Source organism: Theropithecus gelada, chromosome 4 (genome assembly GCF_003255815.1).
Source record: "Theropithecus gelada isolate Dixy chromosome 4, Tgel_1.0, whole genome shotgun sequence".
In the NCBI taxonomy this organism is placed as follows: Eukaryota; Metazoa; Chordata; class Mammalia; order Primates; family Cercopithecidae; genus Theropithecus; species Theropithecus gelada.
The window spans coordinates 56,353,662-56,381,285 of NC_037671.1; the positions used below are offsets into that span (position 1 = coordinate 56,353,662).

The window sequence follows — 27,624 nt, forward strand, 5'->3', positions numbered from 1 at the left end:
GGAAAGTCAGAGCAGTGTGATATCATGGAAGCTATAGAAGAGAGTGTTTCGAGTATAATGATGTTGATTGCGGCCAAGGGTCAGAGAAAGATAAGTCTAAAGGAGTGTTTATTAGATTTCACTTGTATATTTTGAAACCATATTGCTGGTGCTTGTGTGTTGGCATTCATTCTCGTTTTTGAGTTTTTAGAAGCTTTATCGGCATATATAATCATTTTTTAACTTAAGGTTTTCCTCTTGAGTATTAATATAGTGACTTTTTATTTATAATTTCTAATTGTTGTTTTCCTAGATGTATCATTTACTGTTACTTTACTTTTTTTCATACCCTTTTGTCTAATTTTCTTCAGAACAGCATATTTCTGGATATAATTTTTACAGTCAATCAGATTCTATTTACCAGGGACCTTAAGCCACTTATAATTATTGCAATTCTTGTTATGTTAGGGTGAATTTTTGCTATCTTATTTCGTGTTTTCTATTTAAAATGTTTTTATTTCTCTTGTTTTTTTTTTCTGCTTTCCTTAGGCAATTTTGATATTTACTAGTTTAAACATCTTGAAAATTTTACTTTATATCTTGTTACTTCTGGTAGTTACATGTACATTCTTAAAGACAATTATTATGCTTAATTTTGTATCAATTTTAAAATGTATAAATGTCTTTCCCCAACATTTTGTAAGCACTATAGCATTTTTCACTTCCTACTTGTTTTTAATCAACCTGTATGTAAAAACACAAGCACATACACATACAATTTATTAGTATTGTTTTGAACTTTATGTCTGAACACTTCTTGATCTTTCCTTTGTTTAGATACTTATTTCTGATTTAGATCCTTATTTTGCACACATTCAAAGCTTTTTCCTGGGTTTATTGTTTTTCTTGTTGGAATCTTGCTTCAGTTGTATAAAGCAAGATCTTTTTGTGTAGATTTTGTGAGCTCTGTCCATGATAACATCTTTATTTTGCCTTTTCATTTAAATTATAGTTTTGCTGCAAATAAAATTGTAGGTCCTCTTTCTTCAACATTTTCCCCCTAGGTTTCTTCTTCTTCAACAACATACTTATGAATTATTTTGTCAGCATGATACTCGTTCCTCGGCTATAGAGTGATCATTTACAGAATTGCTGTACAAGCTTTTCTGTATAAAACTTTACCTTTATGTATGATCTTACAGATATTTTTTATGATGTATCTAGGCATGCATTTTTTTCTTGTATATTTTGATTGTTACCCTTTATGACCTTTCATATGAAGTCTTCGATCTTTTCTTTCCCTTACATTCTCGGTAATTTTTAATCATTATTTTTGCAAATATTTATTCCCACATGGGACTCTTATAATACTGATTTTGTCACTTTTGATTCTGTATTTCATGTCTCTTAGTCTTCATATTTTTCTATTTATTATTTTCTAATTCCTTCAAGAGGAATCCTTGATCTAATATTCCAGTTCAAGATTTTGTTCAGTATCTATTCTTTCCTTCAATTCCTATCTTACGTTCTTTGTTGAAGCTGACGTAATTTTTTCTTCTAAATAAGATTTATTGAGGCATAATGTAATCACTGTAAACTCCATCTTTTTAGTTTACAGTTCTGAGTTTTGACAAAAGAATCCAATCATATAATTACTACCTCATTCCAAACAAAACATTTCCATCAACTGAAAAAGTTCCCTGTGCTCCTTTTTAGTATATACTTCCCTCTAACCCAAGTCCTGGGAAACCACTTATCTTTTCATGTGTTTCTATGCTTTTGCCTTTTCAAGAATATCATATAAATGTAATTATATAGTCTGTAGTCACTTTAGCCTTTACTTAGTAGAAGGCATTTGAAATTCATCCACATATCATTGCATGGATCAGTAGCTCTTTTTTTTTTTTTTAAATTGCTGATTAGTAGTCCACTGCGTGGATGTTCCATCCTTTGTTTATCTATTCACCAGTTAATAGATGGTTGGGTTATTTCTAATTTGGAGCTATTACTAATAAAGCTTCCAAGAACGTTTGTAAACAAGACTTTGTATGGATATATGATTTCACTTATCTTGGGTAAATACTTAGGAGTGGAATAGAGGAACCATTGTTTTCTTTTATAGTATTTAAGTTTTTCAGATGTCTTATTATGTTTCCATGGAAACTCAAATTTCCCTGAGCATGTCAACTAAGTTGGGTGTATATATGCCTGGTTCCTGGGGTGGCAGGTCCTGAAACCCAAGTCCTAGCACTTGCCAATTCTGGTGAGGTTTATTTATTTATTCTTTAAGAGCAGGAGGAGCATGTGCTTCAGAAGGGAGAAGTGCCATAGTATCAACCAGTTCCCACTTGCCACTTCCTCTCCACCCTGGTGACCCTGACCCTCCTTTCTGCCTCCCTGCACCTCTGCTTATGGTATATTCTTCTCTTCCAATAGCTGTCCCAGTCATCATTGCTAAGCAAGGGATCAAGGGAAAGATTCATCAGAAGCTGGCCAGTTGTTGAAACCTATAGTTAACTATTTTCTCCCCGAAGGCTGAAGGACCACTTTGATATTGTCTTCATTGTTACCTCTTTTTACTACCCTCAGATTTTAGTAGTCCCTCACTTCACCCCATTGATCTTATCTCTGATGTTTAAATGTGTTGTGGCATCAGAAAGCAGGGATAGAATATGTAAAAACAAAACAAAACAACTATTTTGAAATGTTTGGCTGTTAAAAGGAAAAGGAAATTAGGTTGGTAGTAAGGTCAAGAAAGAATTTTTTGTTTTGTGAAGCTGAAAATGACAGATCAAATTTGCATATGGTGGCATTGGTCTCAGCAGAGAAAGAAGTACTAATTCTAGAGAAGAAGGGGAAATAAAGGTCTGAATATTTGTGCCCCACCCACCTACTGAGAATTCATATGTTGAAATATATGAAGGTATTATCAGATGGGGCCATTAGGAAATGATTGGGTCATGAGGATGGGGACCTTGTGAATGGGGTAAGTTCCCTTACAAAACAGTCCTGAGAGAAACCTCTTACCCTTTCCACCATGTAAAGACATACAAGACGGCCTCATCTATGAACCAGAAGTGGGCCCTCACCAGACACCAAATCTGCTAGTGCCTGGATTTTAGACCTCGTAGTCTCCAGAACTGTGGAAAATAAACTTCTGTTGTTTATAAGCCACTCAGTCAATGATATTTGTGATAGTGGCCCAAATGTGCTAAGACCATTTGATAATAAGCTGGAAATGTCCTTCATTCCTTCATTGTAACAGGATGGAAAATAAAGGACATGACAGCTATAGATGCAAGAATGTTTGTAGTTTGGTGGAAGAGAAATAATTTTATAACCAATATCTTTAGTTATTTCATAACTAACACCTTTCAATGAAGTAAAATGTAAGATCATTAACTAAGATTGAGGGGAGAAGGTGTGATAGGGATGAATTTTAAAAAGTTAAAAAAAAGTTTATATATTCTACTTTCAATTCCTTTTCTCCAGTTTCCTCTTAAATCTCCTTTTTTATGTCACCAAAACCACTTTTTCCAAGGTTCCTGAAGTCCTCTGCATTGCAATAAACCCAGTCCTGAGTTGAGATGACAGCAACAAAATTTGGGACAGTTGCTCACACCCTCCTCTTTGATACATTTTCCCTCTAGAGTATTTTAGAATGCCTTACTCTATCTGTTTTTCCTCTATCTCCCTTTTTATTATTATTTCTTAGTCTCCTTTGCTGGTTCATCTTCTTCTTCACAAACTGTTAATGTTGGAATGCTCTAGTCATGAGTCCTCAAACTTCTCATTTCTCTGTATATTCATTCCTTTGGTGATCTCACTCTGTTTTATGTTATAAAAACTAACTACATATATGCTGACAACTCTATTTCTAGTCCACGATTCTCTCTCAAACTGCAGACTTCCAAATACCTACTCTTCATTTCCATTTAGACTTCTAACAAATGTCTTATCCTCAATATGCATACAAATAAAATCTAGATTTTCTCTGACAAAATGATTCCATATGTTGCCTTCTCATCTCCATTGGTAGAATTTCACTCTTTCATTTGCTCAAGGCCAAAAATGTTGGTGTCATGTTTTATTCTTCTCCTCCTCTCACATTTCACATCTCTTCTATAGAAATCCTGTTTCTACAGCTTCAGAATATGTCGACTATGGTTATTTCATGGCTTCTGCACTACTGAGCCACTGTGTTTTGTTGGATAGTACAAGAGTTTTGTCCCTATACCTCTGACTCACAATAGTTTATTCTTAACACATGAAATGCAGAGAACCTTTTAAAGCATAAGTCAGATCATGACCCTCCTCTATTTAAAGCCAGAAGTGCTTACACATTTCCCTCAGAATATAAGCAAAGTCCTCACAAGGTCCTGGAAGGGCCTGTATGGTCTGGTGCCCCAATGCTTCTGTGATTGCCTTTTTCTTCTAACTCTCTCCTTTACTCACTCCATCCCAGCCCACTAGCCTCCTTGCTGTGCCTTGGATGTGTCAAGCATGCTCCTGTCTTAGCACATTAGTTTCTTTTCAAATCAGTTATATCACTGATCTTTTTATAGTTTCTATCATACTGTGAAAAATGTTCTGCCTTTATCTCCAAAATCATGGTTAAGTATGGTTGTTTTCAGTCTGGTTCTGAAAAGACACATGTCTTAATCTCTGGGGGTCTTTTTTTTGTTGTTGTTGTTGTTTATTATTTCCGCTTATCCTCATTCACATTGTCTTGCCTTTTTGTGTATCTGAATCTGATTGTATGCTAGATATCCTATTTGAAAATTTCTTAATAGAAATGGAGACTTCATATGATATTACCTTTCCATAGAAAGTCTTTTTTTTTGTTTCTGTCAGACACTGGGAGCACTAGCAAGAAAAAACTACCTGAATTTAATTTAAGGTTCTGAGATTATTTTTTTCTGGACAGTCATCTTCAGATGATTTGATACCAGGCTGAAGACTATGTGAGTCTTCTGGGTCACTCTTACTCCTAGGGACCCAATCTGTTCTTGGCGAGTCCTGGTTGACTTTTCTCTATATATACCTGTGAGATATCAAAAGTTTGGGTTAGCTTCTCAAGCAACTCATCATTATTTGCAAACATCCCCAGGGCAAAAGCGTTCTGAAATGCTGAACTTCTCTCTGCAGGTTCCCATCCTCTTTTGATTTTGCCCAGCAATTATTCGCTCTCTTTTTAGTTCATTGATGTATTTGATTAAATATTTTTCAATATATTGGTCAGTTTTTTATTGTCCTTTATGGAAAGATTATTTCCAGTTTTCTATCCACAATTCTCAGTGGAGAAAATCCACCTTAGAAACTTTGCACTTGTTCCCTCTTGTTAGAATGCTCTTTATTTAGAATACCACACACTCAACTCCCTTACTCCTTCAAGTCTTTGAAGTCTCCTTCAAATGTTACCTTCTCAACACTGATCATCTAATTTAAAATTGTAAACTCCCAGCACTCTTGACCTCCTTAACATCTAGGTGGTTCAGAAAAATATGAGGTATTTTATAGAAGCAAATAAATTTTTATCTGGAAGCGCATATATTGCCCTAGGCTTCAAATTATTTCTACTTTTTTTCATTGCATTTATTCCTTTCTAACATATAATTTACTTATTTATGATTTCATTGCTTATTTCTCTTCTTCCAGAATGTGAACTCCTCAATGGTGGGACATTTTTTCTCTTCTGTTTACCAATAAGTCCCAGGGGTGTAGAACAGTGACTGGCACATAGTAGATGCACAATAAATATGTGTTGAGTGGATGAATGAATCAAATAGCTATTTCATCTCAGAAAGTAGGCCTACAAAAGCAGAATTTGGGGCAGTACCAAATGCACATTTGAAATTGATAATTATTAATTTAAAATAAAATTAATTAATTTGTTTGAAAGAGTTTCTCCAACGATGTTTTGCATCTCAGATACAAGTATGGAGAAAAATGGATGGCAAGGCCAATTTAGGGTTGAGTTCTTTTTTTTGGAAGTGAACTTGTCACAGGAAGAGAGAAGATAAAAAAATAAAAGTATTAAAATGACTTATAATATTAAATAATACGAGCTAAGAGGTAAAGCCGGAATAACGCTGATGAAGGTCAGTGATTTGGAAGTCCCAATGATGTGGATGTTGTACTAGCAGCACTAGAGAAATGAAGATGATGGATAGGAGGTAGAGGTCTGAGTGTGGGACATTTGTAATTGAAATTTCTGAGAGTTTCTGTTTTACTGGCGAAGGTAAAATTAAGGAGCTTTCTGGGAGTGAATGATTGAAATGGAGTAGATGAGAACATCTTTGGAATTGAGGAGCTCAAAAAGTTGAAAAGACAGAGATTTCTACATGAGTTTTGAAATAGGCAAAAATTACAGAAGAAATGTGAGGAAAGAACTATTATGATCTATGAGTTAACATCATCAATAAATAAGGAGAAATTAGCAGAAAGTTGATAGATAAAGTCAGTGAAAAGAATAATCAAGTGATATCATTTTATAAAATAATTTTCAAAAAAAGATATTGTATAGAGAGACCAATGTTTAGAAAGTCTCAATTGAGAAGAAGGTGAACACATTCCAGATGTTAAGTCTATTATTATTTACTTTATTATTTCAGAAGTATAATTGTTTTTATTTTCATACAGACTCCCACAACTCTTCCAAGAGCAGCTGGTCGAGAAACCAAATATGTAAGTACCTTTATAATTATACACACTGTTTTTCAAATGGGTGCCTGTGTATACTTTGGAGAGAACACAATTATACAGTAATTTAAATCGAATTAATTGATTTTTTTAATAAGTTAAAGGGTAGGATGATATGATTGGCTCAGATACAGAAAATCAGGTTATGTCAGAGATAAAACATCAGGTATGCTTATCAAATAAATTTGTTCTTAACTGAGATCTAGTTGGATTAGTTTAGCTAAATAAAACAGAACTGCCACACCTGCTTCCTGATTTTCTAGTTATCAACATTTAGATGACATTTTCATTTTTGTAATGGTTTATTATGGTTATCGAATAGTCAACTCATATACTTGAAATATTAAGATTTTTCCATTTCTAATGGGATTGCCAGTTTAATCAACTTTGACTGTTTTGTTGCTTTCCTGCATTTAAATTATTAACAAATAAACCAATTTCCACTTTTGAGCAAAAACAGATCGATCATGGATAGATATAGACTCACATTCAAGTCAAATAATTATGAGTAGCTGGCTCTGAGTGTGTTAGACATACACATGCATAGCCTCATCCCAACTCCAGTGTTCACTCACCTAATAATTCTATTTTCCATCATGTGGTCAACTTCTGCTTCTGACCAAATGTATCCTAGTAGAAACAAGATTAACTCCTTAGTAAGTGTTTAGTTTTAAGTCTAAAACAAATTAGTAAACTATTCCATTTAAGTTACGCATTTGTAGTTTTTATCATAATTATGAAGAGTAAATAGTTATTAAATGTGTATTTTGTGCCATATCATCATTGTAATTTATACAGTTCTTCCTCCATTTGAATCTCCCCAAGGAAAGTAATAAACTGGGTGAAATTACTAAATTTTATAACATCCAGAAAATCGTGTTCAGAGGATGTGGGTAGGAACACTGCTTAGACCATTTTCTGGAAGTTTCACTGTTATTTTTCATTATTATTGGAAGCCATTGAGAGTAATACTTAAAAATAATGAAGGCATTTAGTAGACTAGACCCAAGTTTAAAATCAATGTTGCTTTTAGGTAGCTATCTGATTCTGGGAAAATTACTCACCATTTTACCTTTCTGTGCCTTTGTTTCTTCATCTATGAAATGGGGATACTAATAATTTTCTCATGTAAGATTTATATTAGCTAATCTATGAAAAGCCCTTAATGCAATCCTGATACAAAGGAATTGCTCGATAACTAAAAGCTTCTTCTTTCCTTTCCCTTTTTCCTTTATTCACACCTCCTTTCTTCTCTTCCTCTTATCTATCTTTGGAAGACTAGAAGTATCTTGATTTAATTGAATTCCTTGATTCGTTATTGGGTACAAGAAAAGAAAGTTTCCTAAAGGTGTTTCTATACTTTTTGTGACTAATACATTTTACAAGAGCCAGACCCCCAAAAAAGCCACTGGAATTTTTGCTCTGTCACTCACCTTCTTATCTTACCTACTCTGGCATTTCAGCAAAATGTCTCTAATTAGATTAGTTTTCAATAGTTTCAGAGAGTTGTTGTCATTATCCATTCCTCTCTGGCAGTGGTTAATTTGGTAGCAATTGAAATGATTCTGGAGCGACTTCTTCAATCTCCATAGTTAGAAATTATTTGAAATTATTCTTTACTTTCAATCAATTATCATACTTAATTAAAGCATGTTAACTTTCATGCCTTTAATGTTGTGAGAGCATTTAAGTCATTCAAAGTTAAGAATGAACCATCAAACAGCTTCAGTATAGGCTAGAACAAATATAAACTCTAATTCAGATAAGATTCTTGACCTTAATTAAAATTCGTTTCTTGAGTAAGAAGCTTTGTTTTTACTTTATTTTACAACATGACATTTGAATTGTTGTTTGTGGCCCCTAAAATACGTCCGTGTCTTTTGGAAGACCATAAGGGATCATTTTACAACGAAAGGTCAAAACTAGTTTGGCGCCGACTCTCGGATTAGTCATATTTGTACATATTCGGCTGTAGTTATTACAATTTACTAGGTGATGTCTGATACATTTAGTTTGAGGAGAAAAGATTACATTTTAGAGCAGAAGTCCACTCTAGCTATAAGCTTTAGTCTTGAGTGAACAAGAGCTTATCTTGTATGTCTTAAATACAGTATGTTCTGATTTTTTAAAAAGAATGACACTGTAATATTTTCTTCTAAAAATTCTAATATTTGTATTGACTCAGTTATGGGATGTCTCACTTTAAGTATGAGTTTACTAGCTGTGATTTAATTAATTCATTTATCACTATATACTTCTCTCTTTCCCATGACAACTAAAAAGCGACTCTGAGAAGTCTATTTCTGTAACATTTCAATATTTCACCATCTGTCTTCAAACTTTGGAGAAAGTTGTCATCTTCAGAGTATATACCTGCTGGGACTCAGTGAGTCCTTGACTTTGTAAATATTCTTAGATTAAATTCAAAGGCAGGGATCATGCAGGTTACCAACTCCTATACCACAGAGGAGGTTGAATAAAGGGAAGACATAAATTAGAGCCAAGAAAAAAAAGTTTGGTTACACTTGAGGATATCCTGAACAAGTTAGTACTGACCACCTAAAATTCCTATTTGTGGAGGCTCTTTAAAAGTATATCTGATTACTACACATTATATGTCTCAAAACACCACTATGCAGCCCATGGATATGTACAATTATTATTTGTCAATGAAAAAATACAATTAAAAAGATATAGTATATAATCTATGGATCAAGACTAGTAGAAAAACTGGTCACTATTTCTAGCCCTGTTATTCAGTTTTCCACCACTATTCATTGATTCAACAAATATTTATTGAGTGTCTACCAAGTACCATTCACTGAGGAGTCACTGGGGTAAGAGGAGTGAACACAATGACAGGATGCCAATTTCTGAAGCATATATTCCAATGATAAGACAGATAGTAAACAGTTAAAATTGTAAATGAGCAAGAAACTTTATTGTAGAAATAGAGAGGAGGTAGCCAGAGAACCTATTGATGTTAAAACCAACTTACAAATTTGCTAGTTTTCAATGTATTCGTAGGTTTTCCAGTTTTCCTGGGATAATTATAATGGTTTAATAAAAGAATAAGAAAGTGTATGGCTAATTCCGCTTTATGGGCCTTTGGTGAAAGACTGTCTTCTCTGGAAAAAAAAAAAAAAGAAAAAAAGAAAAATAAACAATGAAAATCAACTCACAATAATGTTTCTTTCTTTGGGTCTTTATTGCACTTATTGTGACATTTCATACAGTCTGTTTTTTAGGATGAGCCAGGTGCAGTAAGAGTAACACTAATTCAGACTAATTAAAGTAAAGGTTTTCTCCAGTCTGTGGTGGTCTTAAAATGCAGGCTATTTTAAAATAATTTAATTGGGATTCTTTTAAGTGTAATAGAATTGAAACTAGGCTAACAATATGTTGAACAGGGAGTGAGCCTTTGGTCACTTGCAGGATTGATTAATTCATTTCATTCGATTATTTTAAAAAGATGCTAAATTCAACAATAATAATAACTAATATTTTGAGCTCTTACCTTGAAAATAAAGCTTAACTATCTCATTTAAACCGTATACCAAAACTATGAGGTGGGTATTATTATTTTAAAATCTCCATTATACTGAGGGGGAAAACAAGTCTGAGAAGTCAGAATAGGCAAAACCCAACCCAAGTTTTCTTCATGTCAAAGTTTCTGCCATTGATACTTCTATATACTTGTAGAAGTGTAAGTACATATGGAAATAGTTTGCATTCTTTAAATATTTTATCCATTCATATTTATACCCTGGCTCCAAATTATTTCTTCATGCCCAATAACCTTCAGCCTAAACTTAGAAAGAATAATTTCATATTTGGTCATATTAACATCTAAAATGATAGTGATTTACTCTTTCCAGGGTTTTAAATCATGAGCTTAAATGTACATTAACTCATAATATATCAGATAAGGTAAAAGAGAGTTATTTCTTATTGAAAATCATTTTTAAAGTTTATTTCCTTCATGTAAATAAATAGATTTCCTTTCTAAACAAATTTTTAATATATTTATTTTTGTGGGTACATAGTAGTTCTATATGGAGTACATGAGATATTTTGATATAGGAACGCAATGCATAATAATTACATCGTGGAAAATGGGGTATCTGTCCCCTCAAGCTTTTATTCTTTGTGTTACAAATAATCTGATTATACTCTTTTAGTTATTTTAAAATGTACGATAAAATTATTATTGACTATAGTCACTTGGTTGTGCTATCAAATACCATGTCTTGTTAATTCTTTCTATTTTTTTTGTACTCAATAACCATCCCTACCTCCCCACCCCAAAGCAACTCCCACCATTCTCAGCCTCTGGTAACCATTCTTCTACTCTCTATCTCCATGAGTTCAATTGTTTTGATTTTCAGATCCCACAAATAAGTGAGAACATGTGTTGCTTGTCTTTCTGTGCCTGGCTTATTTCATTTAACATAATGACCTCCAGTTCCATACATGTTGTAGCAAATGACAAGATCTCATTCTTTATAATGGCTGAATAGTACTCCACTGTGTATAAGTACCATGTTTTCTTTATTCATTCACCTGTTGAAGGACACTTAGGTTGCTTCTAAATCTTAGATATTGTAAACAGTGCTGTGGCAAACATGTGAGTGCAGATACCTCTTTAATATACTTATTTTCTTTCTTTTGGGCAGATAACCAGCAGTGGGATTGTTGGATCATACATGGCAGCTCTTTCTTTTTCATTTTCTGAGGAACCTTGAAGTTGTTCTTTATAGTGGTCGTACTAATTGGTGGTGTACAGTCCCACCGACAGTATATGAGGGTTCCCTTTTCTCCACATGCTCATAAGCATTTGTGATTGCCTGTCTTTTGGATTAAACCCATTTTAACTGGAGTGAGATAATATCTCAGTGTAGTTTTGATTAGCATTTCTCTGATGATCAGTGATGTTGAGCATCTTTTCATATGCCTGTTTGCCATTCGGATGTCTCCTTTTGAGAAATGTCTACTGAAATCTTTTGCCCATTTTAAACTACAATTATTATACTTTTTTATAGAGTTATTTGAACTCCTTATATATTCTGGTTATTAATCCCTTCTCAGATGAGTAGTTTGCAAATATTTTTTCCCATCCTGTGTATTATTCCTTCAGTTTGTTGTTTCCTTTGCTGGGCAGAAGCTTTTAAACATGATATGATCTCATTTGTCCATTTTTGCTTTGGTTTCCAGTGCCTGTGGGGTATTACTGGAGAAATTTTTGCCCAGAAGAATGTCTTGGAAAGTTTTTCTGATGTTCTCTTGTAGTAGTCTCATAGTTTGAGGTCTTAGGTTTAAGTATTTAATTCATTCTGATTTGATTTTTGTGTATTGCAAGATATAGGGGTCTAGTTTTATTCTTTTGCATATGGACACCCAGCTTTCCCAGCATCATTCATTGAAAAGACTATCTTCCTTATGTGTGTTCTTGCCACCTTTGTCGAAAACGAGTTCACTGTAAGTGAGCAAATTTGTTTCTGGGTTCTCTATTCTGTTCCATTGGTCTATGAGTCTGTTTTTATGCCAGTACCATATTGTTTTGGTTACTATAGCTCTGTAGTAGAATTCGAAGTCAGATAATGACTCCTCCAGTTTTGTTCCTTTTTCTCAGGATAGCTTTGGTGATTCTGGGTCTTTTGTGGTTCCCCATAAATTTTAGGATTGTTTATTCTATTTTTATGAAGAATGTCACTGATATTTTGATAGGAATTGTTTTGAATCTGTAGATTACTTTGGGTAGTATGAACATTATAACAATATTGATTCTTTAAATCCAAGAACATGGGATATATTTCATTTTTTGTGTGTGTCCTCTTCAATTTCTTTCATCAGCGTTTTATAGTTTTCATTGTAGAGATTTTTCACTTCTTTGGTTAAGTGAGTTCCTAGATTTTTGCTTTTACTTGTGACTATTATTGTACATGATATTACTCTTTTGACTTCTTTTTTAGATTGTTCACTGTGGGCATGTAGAAATGCTACTGCTTTTTGTATGTTGATTTTGTATCCTGCACCTTTACTGAATTCATTTATCAGTTCTAATAGTTTTGGGTGGAGTCGTTAGGTTTTTCCAAATATAAAATCATATCATCTGCAAACAAGGATAATTTGACTTCTTTCTTTCCAATTTAGGTGCCTTATTTTTTCTCTTGTCTGATTGCACTAGTTACAACTTCCAGTTATGTGTTGAATAACAGTGGTGACAGTGGACATCCTAGTCATGTTCCAGATCTTAAAAGAAAAGCTTTCAGGTTTTCCTCATTCTGTATGATTCTAGCTGTGGCTCTGTCATATATGACTTTTATTATGTTTATATATACTCCTTCTGTACCCAGTTTTTTGAGATTTTTTTTTTATCATGAAGAGATGTTGAATTTTATCAAATGCTTTTTCAGCATCAAGGATCATATGGTTTTTGTCCTTTATTTTGTTGATATGACATATCACATTGATTAATTTGCATATGTTAAACCATCTTTGCATCCCTGTGATAAATCCTACTTGATCATGATGAATAATCTTTTTAAGGCATTGTTGAATTTGTTTTGCTAGCATTTTATTGAGGATTTTTGCATCAATATTCATCAGAGACATTGGCCTGCAATATTCTTTGTTTGATGTATCTTTCTGGCTTTGGTATCAGAGTAATACTGGTCTCATTACAGAATGAGATTTGTAGTATTCCCTTCTCCTTTTTTTTTTTCCCCCGAATAGTTTAAGTCAAATACGTATTAGTTCTTTAAATGTTTCATAGAATTCAGCAGTGAAGCCACTGGGTCCCGGGCTTTGCTTTACTGGGAGACTTTTTATTACAGCTTTGATTTCATTAGTTGTTATTGATCTGTTCAGGCACTGGATTTCTTCATGGTTCAGTCTTGATAGGTTGTATGTATCTAGGAATTTATCAATTTTCTCTAGAGTTTCCAACACATTGGCATATAGTTGCTCATAGTAGCTACTAATAATCCTTTAAATTTCTGTGGTTTCATTCCATGCTCCTGGATAGAAAGAATCAATATTGTGAAAATGGCCATACAACCCAAAGTAATTTCTAGATTCAATGCTATTCCCATTAAACTACCATTGACATTCTTCACAGAATTAGGAAAAAAAAACTTAAAAATTCATATGAAACCAAAAAAGAGGCTGTATAGCCAAGACAATCCTAAGCAAAAAGAACAAAGCTGGAGGCATCATGCTACCCTACTTCAAACTATACTACAAGGCTACAGTAACCAAAACAGCATGGTACTTGTACAAAAACAGACACGTAGACCAATGGAACAGAACAGAGATCTCAGGAATAAGACTGCACATCTACAATTATCTGCTCTTCAACAAACCTGACAAAAACAAGCAATGGGGAAAATATTCCCTATTTAATAAATGGTTCTGGGAAAACTGGCTAGCCATATGCAGAAAATTGAAACTGGACCCCTTCCTTACACCTTATACAAAAATTAACTCAAGATGAATTAAAGATTTAAATGTAAAGCCTCAAACTATAAAAACCCTAGAAGAAAATCTAGGCAATACCATTCAGGACTGGCACCAGCAAAGATTTCATGATGAAAACTTCAAAAGTAATTTCATCAAAAGCAAAAATTGACAAATGGGATCTAATTAAAGAGCTTTTGCACAGCAAAAGAAATTATCATCAGAGTGAACAGACAACCTAGAGAATGGGAGAAATTTTTACTATCTATCCATCTGACAAAGGTCTAATATCCAGAATCTACAAGGAACTTAAACAAATTTAAAAGAGAAAACCAAACAAGCCCACTAAAAGGTGGGCAAAGGATGTGAACAGACAATTGTCAAAAGAAGACATTTATGCAGCCAACAAACATGAAAATAGCTCAACATCGCTGATCATTAGAGAAACACAAATCAAAACCACAATGAGATACCATCTCACACCAGTCAGAATGGCAATTATTAAAAAAGTCAAGAAACAACAGATGCTGGTGAGGCTGTGGAGAAACAGAAATGCTTTTACACTGTTGGTGGGAATATAAATTATTTCAACCATTGTGGAAGACAGTGTGGTGATTCCTCAAAGTCCTAGAACCAGAAATACCATTTCACCCAGCAGTCCCATTACTGAGTACATATGCAAAGGAATAATATAAGTCATTCTGTTATAAAGACATATGCAAGTGTATGTTCATTGCAGCACTATTCACAATAGCAAAAAGATGGAATCAATCCAAATGCCCATCAATGAGAGACTGGATGAAGAAAATGTGGTACATATACACCATGGAATACTGTGCAGCCATAGAAAGGAAAAAGATCATGTCTTTTGCAGGAGCATGGATGGAGCTGGAAGCCTTTAGCCTCAACAAACTAATACAGGAACAGAAAACCAAACACCACATATTCTCACTTATAAGTGGGAGCTGAACAATAAGAACACATAGACACGGGCAGGGTGGCGGGGGAACAACACACACTGGGGCCTCTTGGGAGGGTAGGGAGAGGGAGAGCATCAGGATAAATAGCTAATGCATGTGGGGCTTAATGCCTAAGTCATGGGTTGATAGGTGTAGAAACCGCCACAGCACACGTTTAGATGGGAAACTAATCTGCATGTCTTGCGCATGTATCTTGAAACTTAACATAAAATAAAGTAAAATAAAATAATAAAAAAAGTTCATGAGGAAAAAAAATTCTGTAGTTTCCGTTGTAATGTTTTCATTTTTATTGCTGATTTTATTTGTGTTTCTTCCCTTTTTTGTCTTTATTTGTCTGCCTAAAGATTTGTCAATTTTCTTTATCTTTTCAAAAATCACCTTTTTGTTTCATTGATCTTTTGAATTGCTTTCTTTGTTTCAAATTTATTTATTTCTGTTCTGATATTTATTATTTTTCTTCTACTAATTTTGGGTTCGGTTTGCTCTTGCCTTTCTAGTTGTTTAAGGTGTTTTATTAGGTTATTCAAAGTTTGTTTTTATGTAGGCACTTACAGCTATACCTTTCCCTGTTAGCACTGCTTTGCTATATCCTGTAGGTTTTGGTATTTTGCATTTCCATTATCACTTGTTTAAAGAAATCTTTCAATTTCTTTCTTAATTTCTTCATTGACCCACTGGTCATTCAGGAGCACATTGTTTAATTTCCATGTGTTTGTATAGTTTCCAAATTTCCTGTTGCTATTGATTTCTAGCTTAATCTCCTGGTGGTCAGAGAAGATGCTTGATATTGTTTTAATTTTTTGAATGTTTTAAGACATGTTTTGTGACCTAACATATGGTCTATCCTTGAGAATGATCTATGTGCTAAGGAGAAGCATGTGTTGAGGCATGTATAGCTGTTGGATAAAACATTCTGTAAATATCTATTAGGTCCATTTGGTCTATAGTATAGATTAAGTCTGATGTTTCTCTGTTGATTTTCTGTCTGGGAGATCTGTCCAATGCTAAAATTGGGGTGTTGAAGTCTCCAGTTATTATTGTATTGAGGTCTATGTCTCTCTTTAGCTCTAATAGTATTTGCTTTATATATCTGGGTGCTCCAGTGTTGGTTGCATACAAGTTTGCAACCATTATAGCCTTTTGCTGAACTGACCCTTTTATCATTATATAATGACGTTCTTTGTCTCTTCTTCAGTTTTTGTGTTGGTATCTATTTTGTCTGATATAAGTATAGCTACTTGTGCTCTATTTTGGTTTTCATTGGCATGGAATATATCTTTTTTCTATCCCTTTATTTTCACTCTGTGAGTATGTTTATAGGCTAAGTGTGTTTCCTGTAGGCAACAGGTGATTGGGTTGTTTTTCATCCATTCAGCCACTCTATGGCTTTTGATTGGACAGTTTAGTTCTCACACATTGAATGATATTATTGATAAGTAGGGACTTACCCCTGCCCTTTTGTTATTAGTTTTCTGGTTGTTTTGTGGTATTCTCTTTTTTCTTTCCCTTTTTCCTTTCTTTTCGTGAATGTGATTTTCTCTGGTGGTATGCTTTAATTTCTTCCTTTTTTATATTTTGTGTATCTGTTGTATGTTTTTAAATTTGAGGTTACCATGAGGCTTGTAAATACTATACTATTCATTATTTTAAACTGTTGACAATACTTGACACTAATTGCATAAACAAACATACAAAAAGAAAACTAATAAAAACCCTACACTTTAACTTCATGTCCCTGCTTTTTAGCTTTTTTAAACGTCTTATTATACTATGTCTTAAGAAGTTGTTGTTATTATTTTTGACTGGTTCATCATTGAGTCTTTTTACTTAAAAGTAGTTTACATACCACAATTACAGTGTTTTAATATTCTGTGTTTTTCTGTATGCCTACTATTACCAGTGAGTTTTTGTATCTTCTGATGATTTCTTCTTGCTCATTAATGTTCTTTTCTTTCAAATTGAAGAGCCCACTCTAGCATTTCTTGTAGACAGGTCTGGTGTTAATGAAATCCCTCAGCTTTTGTTTTCTGGGAAGGTCTTTATTTCTCTTTCATGCTTGGAGGATATTTTCACCAGATATACAATTCTTTGGTAAAAGATTTTTTTTTGTTTGTTTTTATTCAACACTTTAAATATGTCATGTGACTATCTCCTGGCCTGTAATGTTTCCACTGAAAAGTCTGCTGCCGGACATATTGGAGCTCCATTGTGCGTTGTTTCTTTTCTCTTTCTGCTTTTAGGATCCTTTCTTTATCCTTTACTTTTGGGAACTTGATTATTAAATGCCTTGAGGTCGTCTTCCTTGGGTTAAATCTGCTTGGTGTTCTATAACCTTCCTGTACTTGATATCTTTCTCTATGTTTGGAAAGTTCTCTGTTATTGTACCTTTGAATAAACTTTCTACTCCTATCTCCTACCCTTGTTTCTTTCTCTACCTCATCTTCAAGGCCAATAACTCTTAGACTTGCCCTTTTGAAGCTATTTTCTAAATACTGAAAGTGTGCTTCACTGTTTTTTATTCTTTTTTGTCTCCTCTGACTGTGCACATTTTCAAATTACCTGTCTTCAAGCTCATTAATTCTTTCTTCTTCTTGGTCAGTCCTGCTATTAAAGGACTCTGATGCATTCTGCAATATGTCAATTGCATTTTGCAACTCCAGTATTTCAGCTTGATTTTGTTTTAATTATTTCAATCTCTTTGTTAAATTTATCTAATGGAGTTCTAAATTCCTTCTCTGTGTTATCTTGAATTTCTTTGAGTTTTCTCAACACAGCTATTTTGAATTCTCTGTCTGAAAGGTCACATATCCTTGTTCTTCCATGATTGGTTTCTGGTGCCTTATTTAGTTTGTTTTATGAGGTTATGTTTTTCTGGATGATCTTGATGCTCGTGGATGTTTGTCAGTGTCTCGACGTTGAAGAGTTAGGTATTTTTTGTAGTCTGGACAGTTTGGGCTTCCTTATGCCTGTCTTTGAATTGTCAGGCAGAGACTTTTAGTTTTTCCCTTACTTTCTCCCAGAGAAATAAAGTCTCTCTTTCTGTACTGAGCTGCCTGGAACTGGGGGTGAGATGCATGTACCCCTGTGGCAAGTTCCCGCAGGCCCTCTGCAGTTCCGCAGATGCTATCTGGGAGGCAGGGTTTAGAGTCAAAAACCTTAGAAATTTACCTGAAGTACTATTTCTCTGAAGCTAAGCTAGCACTCAAGTCACGATACAAAGTTCTTTCTGTTTTTCCCTCCCCTTTCCACAGGCAGAAGAGCCTCTCCCTGTGGCTACCAGCACCACTAGCGCATGGGTCCGGGCGGCAGTCTTTTTTAGTGAACATCAGGCCACCACTGATGTTCACTAAAAGCCCAAGGGCTCTTTAGTCAGCTTGTGGGAAATGCTTCCAGGCTGGGGACTCACTCTTCAGGGCAATGGGCTCCCTTCTGGCCCAGGGCTGGTCCAGAAATGATGTGTAAGAGCCTATGCCTGGATTCAGGGACCCCAAGAGCCTGTTTATTGTTCTACCTCCCTGTGGTCAACCTGGTACCTAAGGTACATGACAAAGTTCCCTTTACTTTTCCCTATGCTTTTCTCAGACAGAAGGAGTCTGTCACTGTAGCCACAACAACTGAGAATGTGATGGGTCACACCTGCAGTCAGCCCATCTCAGAGCCCAAGGCCCATGGTATACTACCTGAGTATCACTGTTGGTTATTCAGTACCCAACAGCCCTTTAGTCAGCAAGTGATGAGTCCTGCCAAGACTAGTCTTTCCCTTCAAGGCAGTGGGTTCTCTTTTTGCCCAGGATATACCTAGAAACATCATGAGCTAGAGCATGTAATGGGGGCATCATAGCTCTACTTGGTACTCAGTCCATCTGTGGATGAGATGATCTCCAAGATGTAAGACAAAGTCCTCTTTACTCTTCATTCTCCTCTCCTTAAGCAGAAGCAAGGAGTCACTTTTGTTGCTGTGAGCAGCACTGTGTGGAGTTGGGGAAGAAATAGCACATGTACTCTCTTGGCCATGCCAGTTGGTATCTCCCTAGGTTATGTGCCACCCTAGTCTACTGGCTCTGAACTCAGTGCAGTACTGGGATTTGCCTAGGAATTACAGTCCTTATTTCCTAGACTTTCAAGTTTGCCTAGAATCCCAGAGCACTTTTGCCCATGGTGGTGAGTCTTGCCAAGAAAGTCAACTTCTAACTGCTGGGATGGGCAGTTCCCCTCTGGGTAGGCCTACTCCAAATGCTCTCTCCATCTGTGGGCACTGGCTGAGCCCAGCATAGTTTTGCTTTCTTCTGTTAAAAGGCAGCACTGAGTTCAATGTAATGTCCCCCAGTTGCTGTGCTCTCCCTTTCCCAAATGCACAGACTCTCTATGCTGCATGGCCACTACTGGGGAGTTGGGGGGAAGAGTGGCATCAACAATTCAGGACTGTCTCTCCAACCCCCTTCAATGCCTCTTTCAGCAATATGAAGTTAAAACTAGGTACTATGATTGCTCACTAGATTTGGTTCTTGAGGGGGTCATTTTCTCTGTGCAGATAGCTGCTAAAATGTGGTATTCCTGTGGGAGGTATGAACACTGTAAGTTTCTATTCTACCATCTTGCTCCAGCCCTGAGGGATGAATTATCTATTAAAATTAAATTTCATTCTATTTTCATTCTATGAACTTTGTAGAGGGAATTTTTTGTCTTTGCATTATATGTGACCTTCTAAATGTTTATTATGTTTTATTAACTACCAGTATAAATTTGTCGCATTTATATAATTCAAAACCATAGTATGCTTTCTTAATAAAGAACAACCTCTGAAAATAGGGTAGTATTTGGTCCTATTACTAATGCATCAAAAACTCTTAGTTGGAATCACATTCTACTGATAACAACTTATTTTATAAATCCTCTCCATTTTATAAATTACTTTTAAGTGCAGAGGAAATATCTGAGATGGAGTTATTAAATATTAGATAGCATACAGGTAAGATGTCATTTTAATGAGCTTGAGAGACAGAAAAATATCATTACAATGGAAGTACATTCCTTCCAAAATATCAGAATATATTGAAAAATGTGTCAAACTTTATTAATAATATTTTCCACTATATATACAGATATTCAAATAAAGGTCATCTCCACTTTCACCAGCTCACACACTCTTCTCGTTGCTATGCTTGGAAACGTTGCTATGCTGGAGTGTTTTAGAGGTGATGTGCAATAATGCAGTCATAGATCTTAGGACGAGGGGTGAATTAATCCAAATCAGGTCCAGATCTGCTTCGCTGCAGGATGAGGCCAGAGATTTGATGAGTTATAGGAAGAATTGGGAACAATTTAAGCAAGAAATTCCACTTGACTGATCATTACTTATTTCCTTTTCTAATTATTCAGAAATATTTCTGCAGTATATGTATGTATGATAGGGTTAAGGAGGAAATGGAAGATAGTCTTCTGCATTCTGCTAGATGAGGAGGCAGAGAAGAGTGAATGAGACAACCTTCTGCCTTGTATCCTTTTCTTTGCCATTTTAGATTTCATCAAATGGGAAGATGCCTTATTTCAGACAAACTTCCCCTTGATCTGATCTTTTATTTCCCTATTTGCACATATAAACTATGACTTTCACTGGTCACCTATGCCCACTTGTTCTGTCTACCAACTATGTTCATGACAAGTTAGAATCATCATTCCCTATCTTAAAGAATCAAACTTTAAAAAATTTCTATATCTACTCTTTATATTAGATATTATGGAGGATATATTACTAACTTAGAAAATGGTCTTTAGTGAGATGTTTAGACAGGGTAAGGTCTTTTTTTTTTTTGAGATGGAGTCTCTCTCTGTTGCCAGGCTGGAGTGCAGTGGCGCGATCTTGACTCACTGCAACCTCCAACTCTTAGACAGGGTAAGTTCTATAGATAGTAAGAATAAGCAGTTCAAAGTAAGGAAGACATGATGTGTCATAATATATCAAATGGCCTTGGCATCTAACATTTTCAACATGGATTCATTTTTTTTGAGTAGTGCCTTATGTACAAATAATAGGAACACTCTCCAGGTTAAGAGTAAGACAGTGTCTTTATCATTTTGTAATTTTATATGTCCTCAATGCTAAGCTTAGCACTCAGTAATAACTAACTGCCCAATTCATATTTTGAGTGTTGTCTTTCTGCTTAACCGTACATCAGTCTTGACCGGGAGAAATAACGTAATTCAATTAGCATGTTATCACTGATTAGAGCTCTCTGAGCTTTGAGAAAGGAAGATTCAGGACAGTTAGAGTCAACAGAGAAAAAGGGAAAAGAAGCATCTTAATGGTATCAAACCTGACATTATATTCAGGTGGAAGGGACATGACTACTGAAAGGGAAAAAAGCATGCTAGAAGTAGAGTACCAGAGTACAGAAAGAAAAGGCAACTGTTTGACACTTTTTATTGAATCCAGCTTGACTTTTCCCCCAGGCCCCCAAGATGGTGTCTGTTAGAGTGATGCCGACCAAAAGACACTTGTCATGAATGTGAAATGGTGCAGATTGCAAGGAATGGGAAATCTAGATGATGAATAAGGAGCGTGGCTGTTCTTTGTGTGCCTTTGGCGTCAAGTCTTTGGGAGATAAAAAGGTTTCTCCAAAGCAGGCTTGGGACAAGTGGTGCCTTGTGTAGGAATTTATCTTTCAATGGATTTCAAATCCTTACCTTTACTTAGTCTCTAATTCTTTTAGTTTCCATATAACTTAATTCTTAAATTGATTTTTTTGAAATAAAATTTTTTTACCTTCATTATTTTTTTGACTGTTCTGTTAGTTTTTTAAGTTTTTTTTTTTTTTAAAGGATACAGTAATGGCTAAAGCCCATCTCTCTCTTTCTCTCATTATTTTTTCTTCTATGATTAAAACAATGTCAAAGGCTGTAGAATATAGATTATAAATTTTTATTTCACACAAGAGCCATTCTTATACTTACCTCTAATGTTACTCTTCCCAGTTAGTGTTAACCTGGAGAGATATGAATGACCAAAATTTTAATGTTGTTCAAATCCAATTTCAAATTTATTTTTAGGTATTTCAAGTTTCTTCTCCGCCTTTATTCAGGTGATGCAGGTTTTCAAATGTAGTAATCTTTTCCCATCACCTGCTTAGTTCACCACACAATCTCTCCTCACATTTTGGAAAATAATTGCTACAATATTAATGACATAATTATAGCTATGACTGCCAATAAACAGCATTAACCTGCATTAGACATGCAGAGGGTGGCTTCTCAAAAGATTGGATGTAATTGGCTTCATTGAAAAAACTTGGTTACTTTAGTGATAAAACATATAAGTCACTATTCTTCCTCTTTGCTAAGGACAAATCTGTATTAGTATTATGCATATCCACTCCACTTCGTGGTTTGCATTTAATTTTGCACTTTCTCTGGGAAGTTTCTGATAGCAGTGATACAGAGTTCATAATACTGGATGAAATAAAAATGTCTAGGGGTGTCTAAAGCATCTTATTATTATGTCATGATTCCCAGTGAGGGAATTTGGGGGACTTACAGACACTCCATAAAAAGATATTTAGATATTTTCCTAATTTAATTAATATGTTTGAGCCTTTTCTCCCCTTTCCCTATGATAATAATTTGGTATTATTTAGTACAATATACTGAAAAATATTAGTAATACAAATTGTTTGAATACTTTATTATTAATATGTAACTTCTTACCTGTAATGATTGAGGTAAAAATTTTTTTTCAGTTATGATGCATTTAATTCAGCATATTTCACAGAAGCTATTCATTTAACTTAAGGGATCAATAGAGAATGCCTTCATTAGTGCAATAAGAAAAAATTGTTAAATAGTAAAAAACCTAATATTTTAGAAGAAATCATTATTATTACCTGTATTCGATTATGAGGTTTAATGAAACCTTAGGTGAACTGACAAAAACACCATGATGGATATTCTGAAGGGCAATTTTCCTAAACCTCAGTGCACACTAGCCCGGCCCACAGCAATTAGATAAGCGGAACACTTAGCCAAGATACCCTACTGCCATCAAGCAGCCAAGAATGGCAGCAAGCAGTGGCACCTGTAAGAATGGCATGAGTCAAAACGCAGAAAACAAACAATGTTAGACGCTGTGTACAAAGGACTTCATGTGCCTTATCATTGTTTGATGATTCATACTTGTTGATAACATGGAACCATGAGGCTTTCAGTTTTCAGTTATTGTTGATCTCTCAGAGATTAAAACAATGCAATGATACATCAAAATAAGCTCTGAAATATTTGCGATTTCAAAAATAGAAATATTTTAGGAACATAACTTATTGTACTTTAACCAAGCATATTTATAATTATTCATCTGTATGCTGACCGGTTCCTGTCGAAACGGAAGGTTAGGCTGCTATGAAAGTTTAGCCTCCCATGTAAATGCAGAAATGCTTGATAAAACATAACTAATCGCTGGATGCCATAAATGAAGTGGGACTTCCAAGTTTGCATTAGTCTATTTTCATACTGCTATAAAGAACTACCTGAGACTGGGTAATTTATAAAGAAAAGAGGTTTACTTGACTCACAGTTCTGCGTGGCTGGGGAAACTTCAGGAAACTTACAATCATGGGAGAAAGCGAAGGAGAAGCAAGGACTTTGTTCACATGGTGGCAGGAGAGAGAAATGTAGGCAAAGGGCAAAGAACCCCTTATAAAACCATCAGCTTTTGCGAGAACTCACTCTCCATCATGAGATTAGCATGGGGGAACTGCCCCCGTGATCCAATCACCTCCCACCAGTTCCTGCCCTCAACATGTGGGGATTATGCAGGTTTTAATTCAAGATAAGATTTGGGTGGGGACACAGAGCCTGACCATTTCAAGGTTAGAATACTAAAAAGAACCTAAAGTTCTCATAGAACATGTGTACATCAGATGCTAGGTGCCAGGACCCAGGAGCTTAGGTTATAACTTTCACTGTGTAACAAGTTTAAGACATATGTGGGAATCTATTGCATAATTCTATAACCTACAAGGCCGTATTGACTATGAAGCATGAAAGAGAAAAAAGATAATTTAAAAAATAACCCCTACTCTACATTCTTGGGTGATAAGAAAAAGTCACCCATGAGAAAATGGGACTCCAAACCTATGATAATGTGGGGATTATGTGATAATGTGGGGGATCTGCCACCTTGCGATATAGGAAAATCAGGATGAGGCAATAAAATGGTAACTGGTCCAGAACCTGTGCAACTCCTATGGTCCAATGAGGGCAAAGGTACTGCAGGGATGGTTTCCCAGTCAGGGCTTCTTGGATATCTAAAGAAATCCAAATTACCAAAATTACTCAAAATAGAAAATTAAAAAGCACACAAAATAACTGAAGAACATCATGAGGGAGAGGCATGAAGGAGAATCAGCAAATATAAGCAACATGGTATTTAACGAGGGGGGACTATAACAAATCTGGAAAACTGTCATATAAATATATTTAAAATGTTAAACATTACAATGAGTTATAGATATTATAAGACAAGATTTGAAGAAGACCCAGGTAGAACTTCTAGAAGTGAAAAGTCAATTATTAAGACATTAATTTCAATTGTCATGTTAAATATACTAATATGCAGTTAAAGAAAAATAAGTTAACTGTCAGGCTTATATGCAAAAACCATCCAGAATACAGTATAAAGAGACAAAAATATAAAAATGAGTTTGAGACAAATGGGAGAGGATTTCAGAAGGCCCAAAATACAGTCATGTTTCACTTAACTGTGGAGAAACGGTCTGAAAAACACATCACTAGGTGATTTCATCATTACGTGAGCATCAAAGTGTATATACCGAGACCATCTTGGCCAACATGGTGAAACGCTGTCTCTACTAAAAAAAATACAAAAAATTAGCCAGGTTTGGTGGCACGCACCTGTAGTCCCAGCTATTCCAGAGGCTGAGGCAGGGGAATCACTTGAAACCGAGAGGTGTAGGTCGCAGTGAGCCGATTGTGCCGCTGCACTCCAGCCTGGTGACAGAGGGAGACTCCGTCTCAAATTTTTTAAAAAAATGTATATACGTGAACCTAAATGGTATAGCCCACTACACACCTAGGCTATATGGTTTAGCATATTGCTGCTAGGCTACAAACCTATGCAGCACGTTACTGTATTGAATACTGTGGGCAATTGTAACACAATGGTATTTATATATCTAAACAAAGAAAAGGCATGGTAAAAATACAGCGTAAAAGATAAAAAGTTGTGTATCTGTATAGTGCACTTGCCATGAATGGAGTCTGCAGGACTGGAGGTTTCTCTGGGTGAATCAATGAGTTAGTGGTGACTGAATGTGAAGAACTAAGATTATTACTGTACACTATTGTAGACAACACTGTACACTACATTAACTTTATGCTTTTTCTTTCAACAATAAACCTTAGCTTACTGTTGATTTTTTATTTTATACGCTTCTTAATTTTTAAAACGTTTTTATTCTTTTGTAGCAACACGTGGCTTGAAACACAAATGCATTATACAGCTGTACAAAAATATTTTTTACACCCTTATTCTATAAATTTTTTCTATTTCAAATTTTTATTTTTTATTTATTATACTCTTTAAGCTTTTTTTGTTAAACCCTAAGACACAAACATACACATTAGCTTAGGCCTACACAGAGTCAAGATCCTTAAGACGTTACTAGGTGACAGGAATAGTTTTAGCTCCATTATAATCTTATGGGAACCCTGTCATATATGAGGTCCATCATCAACTGAAACATCATTGTGTGGCACATTATTATATATTTAATAGAAGCTCAATAACAAGAGATTAGATAAAATGGGAGAATGGCAGCATTTGAAGAGATAGTCATGTAGGATTTTTCAGAAGATATGCATGCTGAGAATAAAGGAACATAACAAGACCCCCAAAAAACCATAAAAAGAAATCTATACCAAGGCACATCAAAGTGAAATTACAGAATGTCACGGAGATAAACTTTAAATGTTAACCAAATTTGAAGACAGTTGATCCTCCAAGTTATAACATTTAGGCCAACAACAACAAAAGCCAGAGTCTGTGGCACAGCACCTGCAAAAGACAGAAATGCTATTACCCTGGAATTGTGTGTCCAGTTGGACTCTCACTTAAGAATGAGAACATGATAAAAAACATTTTCAGACAACATCCAAGACAGTAATATCTGAAAAAACCACCAAAACCTTTACTTTAGTAAGAAGGAAACTAGGGAGCAGGGGGAAATGGGAAGTTACTAATCAACATGAAGTGTCAGCTAAATAAGATGAATAAGTTCTAGAGATCTGCCATACGACGTTGCACCTATAGTCAACAATACTGTATTGTGCACTTACAAACGTGTTCAGACTACAGATTTCATGTTAAATGTTCTTATGACAATGAGATAACATTTTTAAAAATGAAAGAAACTAAATCCAGATGAAAGGGTTGAAATACAGGAAAGGGTTGAAATACAGGAGCCAATGACAAAGAAACAATATTTATCTGTTCTTTAAACATTTCTAAAAACCAAGACATTTTTATTCTCAAATCATAAAACTTTGTTATGCTTTACTTTTTATATAACAATACTTTAAAGAAATATATGTTATTTGTTTCAATTTGCTTTAAATAAATAGAAATAGCAATGATACTGGTGTGTTTGATTAAAATGTGAAGTATACAAAGAATGAAATGTTATGTAACCTTGAAGAATTTTTGATGTCATGTTATAATGCTTATGTTAAGAAAATGAGAAGGAAAAGCAGCATATAAACCTCATATTCACTATTATGTGGGCTGAATAAAAATACATAGGAAAAATATTTATGGCAATATACCAAAAATATTAAAAATCATTTCTTTGGTGGCATAATGATATTTTTCCTTTTCCTTTATACTTTTCAAAATCCTATTATGGACATATAATTCTTTAATACTAAACAAACTTCAAAATACTTAAACACATAAATATTTTAATAAATTATGAGTTTCACTAAACACACACCATGTTTATGTTTTGCAGGCAAATCTCTCCTCACCATCTTCTACAGTATCTGAGAGTCAGCTGGTACGTATCTTCTAAGTCACAGATCTACTTCTGCAAATTCTGATCTCTCAAGAGAGCTTTACCTGAGTAAAAGTGAAAAAAAGAATACATTTACTACATATATTTTTATTCACTTACTTGTCTAATAAAATTTTGCTGATACTTTCCAAAAGCTCCATGGTGGTTGTTTTGCAGGTGACAGACATACATAAAACTACACATATACTTTACTTGCTAGTAACTTACATCCAAGTAGAGGCATTAGAAGAGATTGTGAGGTCAGGTGAAAGATGTCACTAGAATTTAAAGAAGAGAGCTCATTCTTTAAAGGAAAAGATCCAAAAAGAGTTTAAGGAGAAGGTCATGATTGAGTAGGATTGTTTTTGGATTTAAGAAATAGATATTTCACACAGGAGAATTAGCATGCAAATGGTCTAGATCAGTGCTGAGCAATAAAAATACAA

General features: G+C 34.7%; 1 protein-coding gene across 2 annotated transcripts in view; it reads left to right on the plus strand.

Annotated features, from left to right (window-relative positions):
• MLIP (muscular LMNA interacting protein) overlaps positions 1-27,624 on the plus strand; it is a 251,536-nt gene that overhangs the window by 145,186 nt on the left and 78,726 nt on the right. For both annotated transcript variants that reach the window (XM_025382596.1, XM_025382597.1), the window contains exons 9-10: positions 6,622-6,666; positions 27,137-27,181. In XM_025382596.1, the coding sequence (XP_025238381.1) occupies positions 6,622-6,666; positions 27,137-27,181 (90 nt within the window). The remainder of the gene's footprint in view (positions 1-6,621; positions 6,667-27,136; positions 27,182-27,624) is intronic.